The sequence below is a fragment of the Cibotium barometz genome, chromosome 60 (genome assembly GCF_041138505.1).
Source record: "Cibotium barometz isolate CiBa-2024 chromosome 60, ASM4113850v1, whole genome shotgun sequence".
NCBI lineage: Eukaryota > Viridiplantae > Streptophyta > Polypodiopsida > Cyatheales > Cibotiaceae > Cibotium > Cibotium barometz.
This window is the reverse complement of record NC_141105.1, coordinates 14,241,128-14,257,282: the sequence shown is the minus strand read 5'-3', so window position 1 is coordinate 14,257,282 and position 16,155 is coordinate 14,241,128. Positions and strand designations below refer to the sequence as shown.

The following is a 16,155-nucleotide window of genomic DNA, read 5'->3' as shown; positions in this document are numbered from 1 at the left end:
AGACCCAATACGGAAAATTCCAGAGATGGCCATAGATACTCGGGGAATGTCTCGCGGATCTCCTTCTCCAATGATAGTACCATCCTTCTCCATAATCGAGCGTAGAGCTGCGATGTTGCCTACCCGTGGAGTGTGGCCTCTCCATTGCGGCGGAGTATGTCCTGAATCTGCAAGTGATAGGCGGAAGGTTTGGATCCAACAATGTGGGGATGTTTAGCGCTCTCAAGGGTTCATGCTCTCTTCCTAGTGATGCCATGGGTGCGTGGAGCCAAAGGATCCCATGAGCGGGTGGGGTGTAGTTTTTGACTTGTATGATCCCTCTGACCTTGTAAAGCTTGGATGGTACACACTTGCGTGGGTGAGAGCAATCTGAAGAAGTCTGTAATGGATGTCTGAGAGGCATCTTGTTGGCTGTGACTGCCTAGGTGCCATCTGAGCATGGTCTCCCGGTGGTGACGAAGTTCCAGTAGGTACAGATCCAGGCATCTCTAGTTCTTATAATGCATAACTGTGAGAGGGCCGAATTTGTCTTAGAACAAATAAAGAAATCTCCCCCGACTCTCATAGTAAGATGGGCATTTGAACATGTAATGTTCCTCTGTCTTGACCTCCCCTGTCATGCATACCCTGCATATCCATGCCTCTCGATTGGTGTGATCTGCCCTACTAGAATGAATCCATAGACGGTGGGATGATACATATTGCTGGCCAATGGTGATCTGCATGGCATGTGACATGTGCCTCTGAAGATAGCCAGGGCTAAAAATAAATCTATGCTTTGAAACTCGTAAAAAATGCTCTGTAGAACTTGAGTTTCGTACTGAGCTCTAGTGGAGACACCCATGTGCGGCTCGTGTACAGCCTTGACAGATCGAGGCGGATAAGGTGGTTGATCTCCTGCCGGGAGCGATCAAGAAATGATGAATCAAGGCTGTACTCGAAGGTAGGGAGGCGGTTATGAGGGCCATGCTTGTTAAACCAGCTAACCACCTGTGAATACCAAGACCTGCTCTGTCCCTATCAGGTGAGCTGCATGGAGGACTCAAGAGCCAAGCGTGGGAGATGATCTGCAACCAGTGTATATACATGCTGTATGTAAGTGATGTTATGAAAGAGTACATCTATACAACGAGAGAAAGAAAGAAAGAAAGAAAGATTTTATTAACGTCTTCCAAAAGACCGAACTCGGCCTATGAGACAAATCGGAGTACCTGTATGGGGTATCCTCTGTCATCCCAACAAAATGAAAAAGTACTGAATAAAAAAAGCTGAATCTGGGTGTGCAGGGGATGGAGCTCTACTACTAGGAGAATGCAAAGCTATATGCATGGAGTATACAATCATGATATGCAACCTAGCTAGCTCCATCCTGTACCATACTGGGGGTATAAAATGGTATACATCAGTGAAGGGGGTGTCCACAGCTCCCTGAAGAACATGCCTGGGTGTGCTCTGAAGCGAGCCAGTCGCTCCGCACCCTCTCTGTGAAACTGAGCTCTGATCTCTGTCATCTCTCTCTGGTATAGGCGTGGTGTCCGAAAGCCAGGTGTCCTCTGTCTCCTGCGGGCTCTAAACGTCTACTAAAGACCCAATGGGCCTATGAGACCAAAGTGATACAATAATGTCCATGGCATATGTCATCATGGAATGGAAAATAAACAGAAAGAAAACATAAACATAGCTGTCTCACTGGGGTATGTTGCCCAATGAGAGCGGTACATTTGCCCAACCAGCTTTGTTGTTGTGTGTGTGTGTGTGTGTAAGTGTGCATTCTCTAGTTGGGCTTCCAATCTTGCAACCATTGTGACAGATATGTTAGTGGAAATGTGTATTAGGCATTAGGATTAGTTTTGTGACATTTCCTCTAGCAATAAGTGTCACATATAGACAAAGGTTTGCAGTTTATAACATGGCTGTTGGATCACATGCCACGTGTCATTATATATTTTAATCTTGGTGCTAGTTAGGGCTATACGCATATAGGTCCTTTCTTTTATGTAAGTTGTACTTTTATCTTATCAAAAGATAGTTGTGGGTTTTGTGTGGTTGACCTGTACGTGTGCTTCTTTCATTATATACGTGGACATTCTGTCTCTCACAGGTAACCTAATAAAACATTTGGTATCAGAGCAGGTTCCCAAGCTTCTTGCAAGCCTTTGCTATGGCTTCTAGTGATTTAGGGTTGACCAGGAGAACATACATGCTCATACCATGCATTATAGGTTGGGATGTTGAAGGCCTTTGGGTAGGTTTCGGTGGTCTGGGATTCCGGAGTTAGACATGGGTGTGTGGGATTGTGCAAGAGCCCTAGCCTGCTTTTTTGAAACGTTTCGCAAGCTTCAGGTTCCATGAGGATGAAACATGTTTTTTTGTTTCTATGAGCCCATGTGACGAGATAACCCATCTACAGCCAAACCTTATGCAACTTCAGCCCTTCTTCATCACCTTTTTCTCCCCTTCTTCTAAAGCAATTTACGATCAACCTTGAAGAAACTCAGTACTACAAACTGCCACTAATCTCCCGAGCATCCCTGCACACAAACGCACACAAGAACAAGACACATGATTTGGTTGCTTGTGGCTCACCACTCAACCATAGCTCCTATGGAGCACCTTTGAGCCATGAGGCTAGGCCAACACTCTGGCCATGTCCCTCGACTATGGCGTCCCATACCTCTGCAACCCACCTCTCTGAAGTAATGGCTTAGACCAAGGTGAAGGCCTCGCTTAAGTCATGATCCCCCTCTGAGGGATAGGCTAGTGAGTCCTCAACTCACTTATATAGGCATGGAGATCCAATGCTAGCCTAAAAACACTTTTATTAGTATTTGTAGGCTTTCACACCATCCTGCACTTATAAGTGCCCATAAGTCACTTTCAACCTATGCGTCTCCACTCTAGGGTCACCCTAGGCATAGATATAGCCTCAGTTAATCATGCCAGCCGTTGTGACCCATGGGGCCATAACACTTCCTTTACCTCTGGTCCCTGGAGAAGTGATAGAAACTCAGTATGGTGGTTTATTTGATGAAGATTTGTCTATTAAGTTTAACATGTCCTTATGCATGAACCTGCACCTACTTTCAGGCACTAATGACATGAATGGGGATGTCATAGCACATAGTCTATGCTGTGCATGATAGAGTTGATGATTTGAAGCTTTGCAAGTACACTCTGATATGATTGCACTTCGGTATGAGTTAGGAATTAACCTGAACTTTCCATTAGCATGTAGAGAGGGAGGGGGAAAAAGAGGGGGAGATATTTTAGAATGAATGAGAGTTCCTCTAGGAGGAACTTTCAACGCATTAATATTCTAGTACCTTCAAAACGCTACTATTCTCTTCATTCTGCACTTCAGTATTTATTGAGTTAGGAAATAACCTGAACTTTCCATTAGCATGTAGAGAGGGAGGGGGAAAAAGAGGGGGAGATATTCTAGAATGAATGAGAGTTCCTCTAGGAGGAACTTTCAACGCATTAATATTCTAGTACCTTCAAAACGCTACTATTCTCTTCATTCAGAAAATCTAAGACATATAAAAGCTGTGTTCAGCTTCCGGCTTTTAGCTAGAACTTGTGTGAGTCACACATAAAACTCTCATCTTAATTGTGGTTAATGCTTGCTGGACTTAAAAAAGAGCATTGCTTCTTTATAAGCTTAATCTTAAAAATCTTGGGTGGTGCATAATTTGGGAGTTCGTATTGTTTTAAGATATCTGCGGGAAGATAAACCACATGGTTCTGCGGGCGGCCTGTACAACTTCAGGGATTTGCTTATTGAGGATGACCCGGTAAGATTACGAGTCATGTGCAATGTTTCCATTTGAAAGTACAAAGTTTGCATTGTACTTCTTGCATCTTTTGAGCAATTGTTTCTGTCCTTTATCTCCATCTGACCAGCTGGACACGCATTTTGTCCAGAACAACATCTTTGTCATGAATTGTGACGTTTGCTGCAGTTTTCCACTGGCGGATATGTTATGTAAGGAATTCTAACCCTCAGGTTTTGAAATCAAAGCCATTTGTTCTAGTTTTCTTTATTATTTATGTGGGTGTGGTACCATGATATGATCCATGCTCACTTATTTTTAAAACTCTATGCATAGCAGCTGCACATTCAAAATACAAGGGGATTGGTACATTGCTTGTTAAGAAGGTATCACAGCTCACCAAACCATCTCTTTGCAGTGATTTCTTTGTTCTTGTATCATCAGAAGAATATGGTAAGTGGTGTGAACTGAGGGTACATGAAGCTGAGCAGCATCAGTTATCCATTCTGTCCTGATGGTGCGTCCTTACAGGTGTCAGCTGAATCAGCAAGTGAGTTCGGGGAGCTGGTGGCGGATGCAGAAACGGGGGAATTGCTTCACTATGCAGAGAAGCCAGAGACATTTGTAAGTGCTTTTCCTCATTTCTATGTTGTTGGTAAAATTAGGCTCCTCGGCATGGCTTCATGGCAAGGCCAGTCAAGCCTAACACAGTGGTGGCCAGATCACAGATGGTACCAACAGCTGAGGGCAACTACAGTTCTGATGGGGGAGAATGTGACACCTCCAAAGTACTCCTGGACTATGTGTTGATTATTGTGTCTCCAGTTCAGCAGCATCAGCTATCACACATTGACAGCTTCATGTTGATTCCCAGCATGTACAATTAGCATGCCATGTCATCATTCACGCGTGCCAGGCTATTAGGCTTAGTCAGTGGACCGCTGCAATTGCCCCACCAGCTGCTATGTGTGTGTGTGTGAACGTGCACGACTCTTGGGGACTGATGACGTGAAAGGGATGCCATAGCACATAGTCTAGTTATGCACGACGGAATTGAGGATTTGAAGCTTTTTGAGTAGATTCTCATGGAGTCAAGGTCACACTTAAGTTTTTGTTAAGTTTAGGAAATAACCTCAACTTTTTGTCAGTACAGACTTTTTTTCTTTTGTGAAACCACTGTCAAATCTATTTATACTCGAGGACCCTCAAAGCGAGAGGCTCTCATTAAATTACATCTCAAACAGTGGAAAAACACTTCATAGCTCTGCTGGTCAATTTGCTGCAACTCAAAACTGTCATGTAATGACTGAAATGATCGACATAAGTACACATACTTTTTTTTCCCGAGAAATAGATCCTTCTATTAGTTAATGAAAAACAGCCACTATGGGCTGAATATAACCACAAAGGGCTAGATACAACCTCGCCTCATGTACAGGGCGGGGGTCAAATAATCAAAAGGGGTGGAGAAAGATGCACTTCCCCTCTGGCTGGTCGCTCTGAGGAGAAGGCTATCTCATACGCGGGGGGGGGGGGGGGGGGGGGGGGGGGGGATAACCACACGGGTGGCCTGTAATTCCAAGTGGGATCACGAGAGAGAGAGAGAGAGAGAGAGAGAGAGAGAGAGAGAGATATTAACGTCTACGAGAGGCCAAAGTCCGGCCTATGAGACAAAAAATAATACAACTGTGTTCTTCCGGTCATCGAAAGAAAAGAAAGAAAAGAAAAAGTGTGCATGTGTCTGGATTCAACTGTGAATCATCATGGATCGGTGGAGTCCATATACAAACAATATAAGGGGGGGTGGGGATGTGGATGGAGTGCTAAGGCAAGATGCATCTCTATAAAGGCGATAAAGAGTTATAAGGTCAATAAAGAGTTATAAGGTCGTCGCCTTCTACCTCAAAAGGAATGACGTTTGCGTTTGCTGGTACTGTTGCTGAAACATCTTCTGCTGGTACGGAACTCGTGTAGTTGTGGCGAGTGGTGATCCGTGTGGAGGTGCTGGATCTGCGAAGCCAAGGATGCCATAGACTCCTGGAGTTGCTGTTGGAACTGCTGCTGAAGTTGCAGCAAAGCTGGCTCCCATTCCGGAGGGGATGGTATGTCAACAGGTTTTGCCATGAGAGAAGATGTTGATGTAGAGGCTTCAGGGTGACGAGGCTCTGGGGGTTTTTGCTGTTGATGACGCCGCTGGGTTCTAGTAAGAACCATCGACTGGAGGGTGTGGCATTTGGAAATCCCGAGAGGAGAGGCTACGTACTGGTGAAGCGGCTATAGACCATCCTGTATAGTAAGGGCGATCCTATGGGACTGGGCTCGCACGAGAGTCTGCTACTAAAGAAGAAGGTACAGGGGTAGGGGCAGCTACTGGTGTCAAGGGTGTATATTCTGGTGTAGAGGGCGCACCGTGAATGAAGATGGATAAACGTCCTTAGAATAGGTGCAATATTCGTGAAAAATGATGCTACACTCAGGGAGGATAGCACCCAGATAAGGATGACGCCTGAGTATAAAATAGTAATGGTCCAGATCCTGTGTAGAAGTACGAACACGGATCACCAACACGTCGAATTCTCGGATGTGAGAAGTCGGTGTGGCTATTTGAATGCGGTAATGAGTGGGCTGGAAAAAGGAGGGCACACTCACTGGAACAAGGGCTGAGACCAGTGGAGAAACACGGGTAGGAGAGGGCACTATGGACTGAGAGGGTGTATCCTGTAAATAATTGAAATCATAGGTTTCCTCTGCCATAAGCCATCAGAGAAGAGGGTAATGTGTGTCCACGTGATCTGAGAGGTGCTCTTGAACCGTAAAAAGTGATATTGGCCCCGAAGGAGTGGAGAGCCCGCAAAAGAATGAAATGGCGGGTTTCTGATATGTTAACCTTGTGCAGGATGGCGGCGGGTGCAAGCCAAAACTGCTCAGCAGGTGGCGCCGTTTCATAGGGGCCTGTAAGGTGAGTTTTTTTTTTTTAAATGCTCGTAGACGTGGCATTAAAGCCTAAGGGTCATAACCGTTGGGTAATTAATAATGTAGGATTGGCCCTTTTTTTTTAAAATAAAAAAATAAGCAACCAAACGGCGCTTCTCAATGGCAGCCGTTTAGGGAAATTTCCACGAAGGGGTGCGACTGTTCTTGGGAGGGGTGCCTGTTCATGAAGGGGTGCCGCCTGAAGAGGTAAGCATCCTGATTGAAGGCTTTTTTTTTTGTTTTTATGTCCTTTACTCAAGAGTGTCGTGCATATGGTTGGCCCAAACTTAATCAGTAAAAATTGGGAGTTGGGGGCTGAATTGGATTATGGGGCATTCTCTCCTGCTCTTCCATTCAACACTTGCTACACCCAATTTTAAGGTTTGGGCGGGCTAATTTTAGGGTTAGGGTTAGGATTGATTTTAGGGTTAGGATTTGGGCATAACACAGGGTAGAAAAAGTTTGCTCTGACACCACTGTAAAGCTTTTATAGCTTTATTAACATGATTAAGACTTAATTAATGAACATAAGACAAATATTGCAAGAAAGACTGAGTTGTTTGCATTGAGATAGAGACCTTTCTTAAATAGAGGCCGAAAGGGTACAAGTGAAGAGACACATCCCTGGAAAGGGGTGTGGCTCTTGAATCAATGGTTATGTCCTTTGGACTTAGGGGTGTGTCTATTAATGAATAGACATGTCCTTTGATAGCGACCCATGTGTAACGATGTGACATGTCCTAGGGATTAAGGAGTAATTAAGGAGAGATTAAGAGAGTTGGTCACAATTGTGACATGTGATCTCCCTCTGATGTAGTCTGGGAGTCTGGTAGCCTGGTGCTCTCGGTCTCCGTCTGGCTCGGAGGTCCGCAACGCGCTGAAGTGTAACCCCCTCCTTTGTCAGGGTAGGCACTGGGATAGATCTCTGGAAGAAATCAGCGAGCTGGAGCTGGAGCTGTCGCCCACCTCTCCCTGTGGTATGAGTCCGTATCAGCGTCTCTCTGTGGCGTTGTCTCTCTAGCAAGAACTGGCCAATGTGCCTATGAGACCAAAGTGATACAATAATGTCCACGGCATATCTCATCATGGAATGGAAAATAAAACAGAAAGAAAACATAAACATAGCTATCTCACTGGGGTGATACAAAACTATCCATGGAAACTCATCATGGAATACCAAGAACATAGAAACATGAGAGCAACATCGGCTCTGAGTAGATGGTATACCACTCTCCAAAATATCAAGCATGGGGCTGATGAGTATGGCCAAGAGGTCCCTTATCTGTCACGTGGAAAGGTAGCTCGATGGCAGTGGAGCATGTCGTGGATCTAGAGCCGATGAGGTGATCGTGGCTGACGGGGGGGGTCGAGGGCGTCGGGCGCGCGTCATTAGGATCAAGTGGATCTCCGGCTTTGAGGATGGGGGTGCTGGTGTTGGTGGGCCAAGAGGGTGGAAATCCTTCACAAAGGGCTCTATTGAACATGTAGGCTAGTAGGGGCGCTAGGGTATCATCGACATGCGAGATGTTCTCGACAGTGAGTCCCTTATGATCCTGGGCTCGCCCATTGCGTAGTCTACGAATGGCCTTGAGGACCATGCCGTTAGTGAAGAAGGTGTAGGTGGTGGGGGTAGGGGTGGCTAATGGGGGATATGATAGAGGGAGCATGCATAGGAGTGCCAGTCTGGGTAGGTGATAGGTGTGGGAGGGCGATGTTCTCAGGGTTTCCTCCAGGCCTCTTTGTAGTTCGGCCCTAAGAAAAGTCGATATAACTCATCCTCTTTCCGAGCATAGAACTCCCGTTTCTTGCGTTGGGTGAGCCATTGAGAAATCGGTTGCGCTTAGCGCTTCGTGATTTGCCCAATCTGTACCTCATGCTTAAGATGGGAGCGTGTGGCCCGGCATTCGTCATCATACCAATAGTTCTAGGGCATGGAGCCGCAAGGTGGCTTCGCGGTAGACCGTCGCGTGCAGATGAAAGAAGCAGTGGTGGATGTGTGGAGTATGGTGGTGAGCGGTGCTGTGAGGGTGGATAGGGGGACAATAGGTTCCACATCTTGGAGTTGGTGGTAGATGTGGTTGGAGTAAACAACGTCAAGCTCGTGATCAAAAAGGACCTGAGTGTAATGTGAGATGGGGGGTGGTGGTGGAGGGACGGGTGGTGTGTAGGTAAGAGTGAAAGAGAGGTAGCCATGGTCAGCTTCAAAAGGGGGTGGCGGAATGGAGAAGTTGGGGAGAAGGTGTGCCAAAGCAGGAGATCCCATAAGGTAGTCCACAGTGCTAGTACCTTTTGAGTGAGGGAAGGAGGTGAGGGCGCTGGAGGAGGGCCATCGGGACATCCCGTTATAGATAACGAGACTATGTGCAGCTCCCAGCTCTAAGAAATATCTCCCATACACTGTGACCTCCTCACGGTCCTGTGATGATCGCTGCATCCCTCTGTCAATGATGTCCAGCTCCTGTAGTCTGATAGGGTCGTCTAGATCGAGTAGTGGGACCTGCTGACTTCCCATCCTGGCGTTGAAATCCCCGAGCAGGAGGACTTCCCCCAGCTGTGAGAACTCCATGATATCCCCATATAATGGTAAGTGCGGTGATTGGCCATGCTATGCGGCGTAAGGGGAGTGGCGTGGTGCAAAATAACACACAGCAATGTGGATGACTTTGTCACTGCTAAGCTGTAGCCGCACCCAAAGATACCATGCATCCTCGTCCTTCCGCTGAGAATCTGTCGGAGATGGGATCTAAAAAGGACAGTTACCCCTCTAGAGCCACGTGCTCCTCCTGATGTGTGGGTCTCGCCTTGAAAAGTTGACTCCCACTCATACCCAGCTATGTATGGTAAGCCCCTCTTAGGGCTTTGATGAGTCTCTATATAAAAAATGATATCCCTGCCTGTGAAAATCTCGCTCAAGCCTCCTGGATTCGACCACAGCATGCCATGGCAGTTCCATATTGCCAACCTCAGGTGTTTGGTCTCATAGACCCCGTGTCCTTATTTGGTCTCATAGACCCCGTGTCCCTATTTGGGACGGCGCTCAGTGATAATGACTCTTACCATCTTTGTAGATAGCCCACTTGCCTGCTCTGTGGGCCTCATGAACAATCACCATCACCTCACGCTTGTGTGCCACCTGTGCTGGAGTGAGAGCATCTCCCATGTATACCTGTGTGCCCTTGAGGGCAGCCCACCTGTCTAAGAAGGCCTGTCTGCTGGTGGCATCAAGGAATCTAATGATGAGGGAGCCGCTCTCGTGTCATATCCTTGCCTGCCCTCCATGTATCAACAAAGGGGGGGGGCGAATCCCGTCCACTCCTAGCATCTGGCAAAGCGTCATGGCATCCTCCTTGGGGGAAGCCCCCGCCTGTAGCCCCCGTACTCACACATGGAGGGCCCTATCCTTCCTGTGTTTCTCCTCCTCGAGAGTCTCATGTATGATGCTCTGTGGGGGTTTGTGCTTCTTCACCACCTCCACCCAATCTTTCTTAGTGGTCTGCAGTTCTTCCCGCAGCTTATCACACACAGCTTTCAACTGCTCCAAGTCAGTCCTTAAACCCTCCTGAATATTCAGTTACCCTTCCTCCACTGTATGGTCCTTGATCGCAGCCTTTAGGGCTTCCATTTCTGCCCGGAGTTCTCCTATCATTGGGGCAGCCTCTGGCATTCCTGTTTGTTGCAGCGGGGTCTCTTTCAACATCTGAATCACCTCTTCCTGGTGGTTCACCTGGGCTGTCAGTTCTTCAATCTTGTTCTTCTTTCCTTGTATCTCCTTGCGGAGGCCTTCCGACTGTTTTTCATGTTGGTTTAGAACCGTGTCCAGCACCTTCTTTTGTTCGCCCAGTAACTTCTTGGTGTTGTCCTCCACTGTCTTGATGTATGCCTCCAAGTCCTGTAGGTTCATTGTGGCTATTTCCCCCTAGTTGCTGCCTTGGGGGCCTGAGCAAGGGCGGGTGGGAAAAAGCACGTGGACACAGTGTACTCAATGGAGGACAGGCGCACAGCAGCGTGAGCAGGGTAGGGCTAGGCGCAACACAACAAGGGTGCATAGCGCGAGCGGGGCAGCTCGGGCGGGTGGGTACGAACAGGCGCAGCACAACGCGAGCAGGGCAGTGCCAGGTGCAACACAGCAAGGGTGTGCAGCGCGAGCAGGGCAGCTCGGGCAGGTGGGTACGAATAGGCGCAGCACAGCACGAATAGGGCAGCGCCAGGCGCAGCATAGCAAGGGTGCGTAGCGCGGCGGGTGGGTACGAACAGAGAGAGACCACCAGCGCGCAGCGTGAGCAGGGAGGGGGGCTTGTGCGATGTCACGCCATGGAGAGAGAGAGAGAGAGAGAGAGAGAGAGAGAGAGAGAGAGCTGTATTAACGTCTACTAGAGGCTGAACTCGACCTATGAGACAAATCAATGTACAACTATCAATGTCTTCTGGATGTCGAGAAAAAAAAAAGGACAAAATGAACATGAAATAAAGTATAAAAGTATTGAGCTAGTGGGGAGGTGTGATGGATGGAGCACTACTGCTAGAGGCTCAATATGCAACCTATATGCGTAGGGTATACAAGAATGCAATGCAGATCTGTCTAGCTCCAACCAGTACCATAATGGGGGTGTAATATGTGATACATAGGCGATGGCGAGGCAAAAATACCTCGGAGCATGATCTCCGGGTGTGAGTGTAAGTGAGCTAGCCACTCCTGGTTATGGTGCTGATGTCGAGCCCGTATCTCTATGATCTCCCTTTGATGTAGTCTGGGAGTCTGGTAGCCTGGTGCTCTCGGTCTCCGTCTGGCTCGGAGGTCCGCAGCGCACTGAAGTGTAACCCCCTCCAATGTCAGGGTAGGCTCTGGGATACATCTCTCGAAGAAATCAGTGAGCTGGAGCTGTCGCCCACCTCTCCTTGTGGTATGAGTCTGTATCAGTATCTCTTTGTGGCGCTGTGTCTCTAACAAGAACTGGCCAAATTTGCGCTGGTCTGCGGTCTCCATGATCTGGCGGAGTGAGGGATGTCCACTGAAGATGGTGGTGTATCTCTCTCTAATGACAATGTATGCTCTGCATATGCATACATAATGTTCCTCACTCTCAACCTCCTCCTGGCATAGTGTGCATATCCTCTCTGCTCTGGGGTTCCAAGCTGCCCTACCTGCCTCAATCTCAAGCTGGTGTAATGACACTCTGAGCTGGCCAATCGCCACTCGCGCACTGTGAGGCATATACACATCCATGTATCCAGGTCTCTGTATGAATCCATCCGCTAAGATACGCATAAACTGATCTCTGTAGTATAGCATCTTGGGTGGTAGAGGCTGATTGGGTGTAATCCAAGTCTCTTGAGTGTATCGCTACCATTAATCCTGCCGAAGGACTCTGTTCCTCTCACTGTGAGAGAGCTGGATGTGCGGTGCATGTATATCATACTGGAAAGGTGGCAGGTGATCTATGTCGAGACCATGCTGAGTGAGCCATTGTATCATCCTCGAATACCATGATCTCCTATCTCCACTCTCTGCGAGCTGCGTGGACGCCTCAAAAGCTCTATGTGAGAGTCGATCTGATGGCATATATCTGATCCTCTGTATGAAGCAGATCGAGGGCCTCTACTAGCATTGTAGGTGCAACAAACTCCGTCCGGACAATGTCATGTGGGACGGAGGGTTTGCTGCGGATCATCCGTGAGAGCATGAGAATCTGAGGCCTCTCTATCTGAGACCATGTGGAGGTGGCGAGCCCAGGTGCCCATACTGCTGCAGCATACATCAAAGCAGGGGTGACTAGTGTGTCAAACCACCCCCCCTTCGTGCGGGGGTCCTGGAAGTGTGCCTGGTGACATTCTCTCTCTAGCATGGCCAGAGCTACATACCCTCGTGTGAGTCTATCCCTGGCTGCCTGTGCCATAGTAAATCTTCCCGACGGAGTCGTAAATGTAATCCCCAGGTACACATATGAGTCTACCACCTCTACCTGTCCTCGTGCTAGTGTGTGAAGATGGCCTGTCGACGAACCAGCCCTGAGGTGTGGAAAATCATGGCCTTGGTTTTCCCAAGGTTCACTGCAAGCCCCCTCTGTGTGCAGAAGTCATCGAATGCATGGAGATGGTGCCGTAGTCCCATCCGCAACTCAGAGACCAGAATAATATCATCTGCATATAGCATAATGTGGACTGTGGTACCTGAGATGTCTACCCTGTCCCCACCACCGTGACCAATGAAGTCAGCCACCTCATCGATGTATAGCCCAAATAGTGTAAGAGAGAGTGGGCATCCTTGCTTCACACCTATGGTGCTAGCAATAACATCAAATAGCCCCCCGGGGCATCTTATGCGCCCGAGGACTTGCTCATATAAAGCATAGATGCCCCAAACCATCTCTGATGGGATCCCCAATGACTGTAGGCGCTGGAAGAGTCTCTCTTGTGGCACCGTGTCAAATGCTTTGCGGAAATCCATAAAGCAACAGTATAATCTCTCCTCCCGCGCCCTAGCTTGGCCAATTAGACATCTCAGAGTGAATATATGGTCAATAGTGGAGAAAGCTCGTCGGAATCCAGCCTGCCCTAGTGTTCGCAGTCCCTCCTTCGCTGCATATGAGCTCAACTCTGCCTCGAGCACTGCGCCATAAAGTTTGGCCAATGTATGACCAATCATGATAGTCCTGTAGTTGCTGGGGTCTAGCATGTCTCCCGCTTTGTGGAGAGGCACGATGGTGTGCATAGTCCACTCAGTTGGTAGGCCCTCCACTAGTGCCCTATTAAAGAGGTGAGCAACAAAGGGTCCCAGTGTGTCAGCTGCATAAATAAGATGCTCACTCTGTATCACAGTTGCATAGAAACACGTTTCGTACAGGTTTGAGGGAGAGCTTGAAGCACGTCAAAGTGTCTTCAAGAGGACTCACAGTATCAAAGAGGAAGATACCAGTGGTGAGGTTGCAAGTGATGTTGCAGGTGGTTCTAGCTCGGCACCTCGAGCCAAAAGAACTAGTATTCCAATGTTCAAGAAAGGACATGTGCAAGCAGGGATGCAAAAGGCTGCCATGAAAGAGGCAACGAGGTAGTTGATGAAGTTGTTTATTCAATGTGGATTATCCTTCCACATTGCCAAGTGAATCCAAATAAGATTGATAACCACCGATTCTGGGGCACGCTCCCAGATCTATTTGTCTGTGCAATGTGTGTATGATGGGGGAAGCTGCGGGTGGCGGCCGTATGTAGTAGAGATGATAGCTGGGTGGTGAGTGTCTAGAGGTGACAGGGGATCCATCTGGAATAGCCCGTCATTTTGGGATGTGGCCTTCTTTAGCTTGGCTTGCAACTGTGTGACGACATTCAATGAGACAGTCGAAATCTTCCCATGTTGAATGCTTAACACGTTGAGGGATGGCATGCCTTCGACTGTGGAGTGAGAAATTGATTGCAAAGGGTAATCTTTGAAGTAATAGTCAATTCCACAGCCATGACATTGTAGTTACATTGGCAGACGTTTCTTTTGAGGGCATTCAACCACTCTATGGTTTCCATGGCAGTGGAAACACAGAAGAGGTGGTTTCCCTGTGGGTGCACGGTGCACCTATAGTGTGCATAAGTGGTTTAGGGTCCATGTGAGGCACCGGCAAAGGGAGATGAGGTGTTAGGGTGCCTCGAGGATAGCGGAGTGCATGGGCTCCACAGGTTTAGCAATGGACCTGGTAGGGAGCTTTCCATGAGCAATAGGATTTGCCTGGAGAGGTAACGGTTGGAATGGAACGATTGGTACCGGAGAAGGTCATGGTGGCACTGTGTGTAAGTAGGTAGTTTGGGGTGGTGCCACAAGTAAGGCTTGGGGCCCGGGAGAAGAGGAAGGTAATGTTACTAATAAGCTTGGGTTTGGCATTGGCGCGGTGGCCAATTGCGTGGAATAACTTTCTCGCATGTTGTCATCGAGAAAGATTGCCCATTTGTAGGCCCGATCAAAGGTGGAGGGGTCCTTGACCAACATGTGGTCGTGAAGCCTTGGATTGTGCAAGCCCAAGGGGAAACGGTCCATTAATTGCTTATCACTCAATTTGTCCTTCTCTTCGTAACGGAATCAAGGTACTTGATGTGAGCGATGTAGTCGCGTAATGTTTCCTCGGGTTTTTGTTCCAATTGAAACAATTGGATGACGGGGCTCCATTTAGGCCCGTAGGGTGCAAATCCGAGAATGAAGGTCTCTCTCATTGCTTTGAAAGCGTCCTTGTGCCGAGGGTCGAAGGATTGGAACCAGTATACAGCCTTGCCTTCAAGGCTGAGTCCAAGGAGATGGACTTAGGTTGCATCGTTGAAAATTTCAAATGCATGACAGATTTGGTTAAAGACCTCGATGTGGTATACGGGGTCTCCAACTGCGTGGAATTTCGACAGAAGTTTGAAAATTTTCATCCACATAGGTTTTGTATGTGATGTTTGTGGGTGCAAGTGTTGTGACACTCCCCTTCCTAGAGCTTGTGCTAAGCTTGGAATGTCAAGTTGTGGCGCAAGGGGAGATGGTGCAAGGGTGGGGGGTGGGAATAGATCCGTGGTGGATAGGGAAGGAGGTACGTGAGTATGCGCGGGCGTCTATCCACGCCGGGGTGCATGTATAGAGGGTCCCCACTAGATGAGGGCTCTTCAAAGATCGTTTCGTTCTCCCGGCCAAACATGTGCGACGTGACGACCACATGTGAATATGCAATTGGGGTTGGAGTGCTGTCGAATGGAAGAGAGGCATCGGGGGCATGCAACCATGACCAAAAGGTATCCAAGTTGTGTAGGAAAGATTAGAAAAGGTTCAAAGGTGTGCACGCGGGCCCAAAATAGGAGTTTTAGCTCACTTTTGTCTTGCATGTGAACGCACTCTTAAGGTTAAAAGTGGTCTTTTGAGACGTTTTATGCGTGTAAAAACGACCCTAGTGAGTCGGGGAGGTAGACTAAAAGCACCTCTAAAGATTTGTAAATTTTAAAAATTTTATTATTTTTTTGTTTTTTGGGTACAACTGTACTCTTACAAGTGTACGCCTGTGGCTTTAAGTTTGTACGGCTGTGGCAAGTGTGGAACGGCCGTGGCGTTTTTTTTTCGGGATTTTTTTTTTTGGTTGGTACGGCCGTATGCTTACAAGCGTACGCCTATGGCTTTAGGTTGGTACGGTCATGGCAAATTTTAATTTTTTTGGTACAGCTGTATGCTTACAAGCGTATGTTTGTGGCTTTAGGTTGGTACGACCGTGGTAAGTGTGGAACGGTTGTGACAAAATAAAAAAACTTTTTCGAAAAAAAGTTTTTTTTTTGGGTACGGCCGTACGCTTACAAGTGTGGAACGACCGTGGCAAATTGGAATGTGAATTTGAAATTTGAAATTTGAATTTGAATTTCAAATTCGGAGGGAAGTGAGTGGGAGACAACTAAGACCCCCTCATTAATG

General features: G+C 47.8%; 1 protein-coding gene across 3 annotated transcripts in view; it reads left to right on the top strand.

Annotated features, from left to right (window-relative positions):
- Nucleotides 1-16,155, top strand: part of LOC147605018 (uncharacterized) — a 75,334-nt gene that overhangs the window by 11,623 nt on the left and 47,556 nt on the right. For all 3 annotated transcript variants that reach the window (XM_086794388.1, XM_086794389.1, XM_086794390.1), the window contains exons 5-8: nt 3,716-3,794; nt 3,925-3,985; nt 4,113-4,159; nt 4,305-4,397. In XM_086794388.1, coding sequence (XP_086650514.1) covers nt 3,716-3,794; nt 3,925-3,985; nt 4,113-4,159; nt 4,305-4,397 — 280 coding nt within the window. The remainder of the gene's footprint in view (nt 1-3,715; nt 3,795-3,924; nt 3,986-4,112; nt 4,160-4,304; nt 4,398-16,155) is intronic.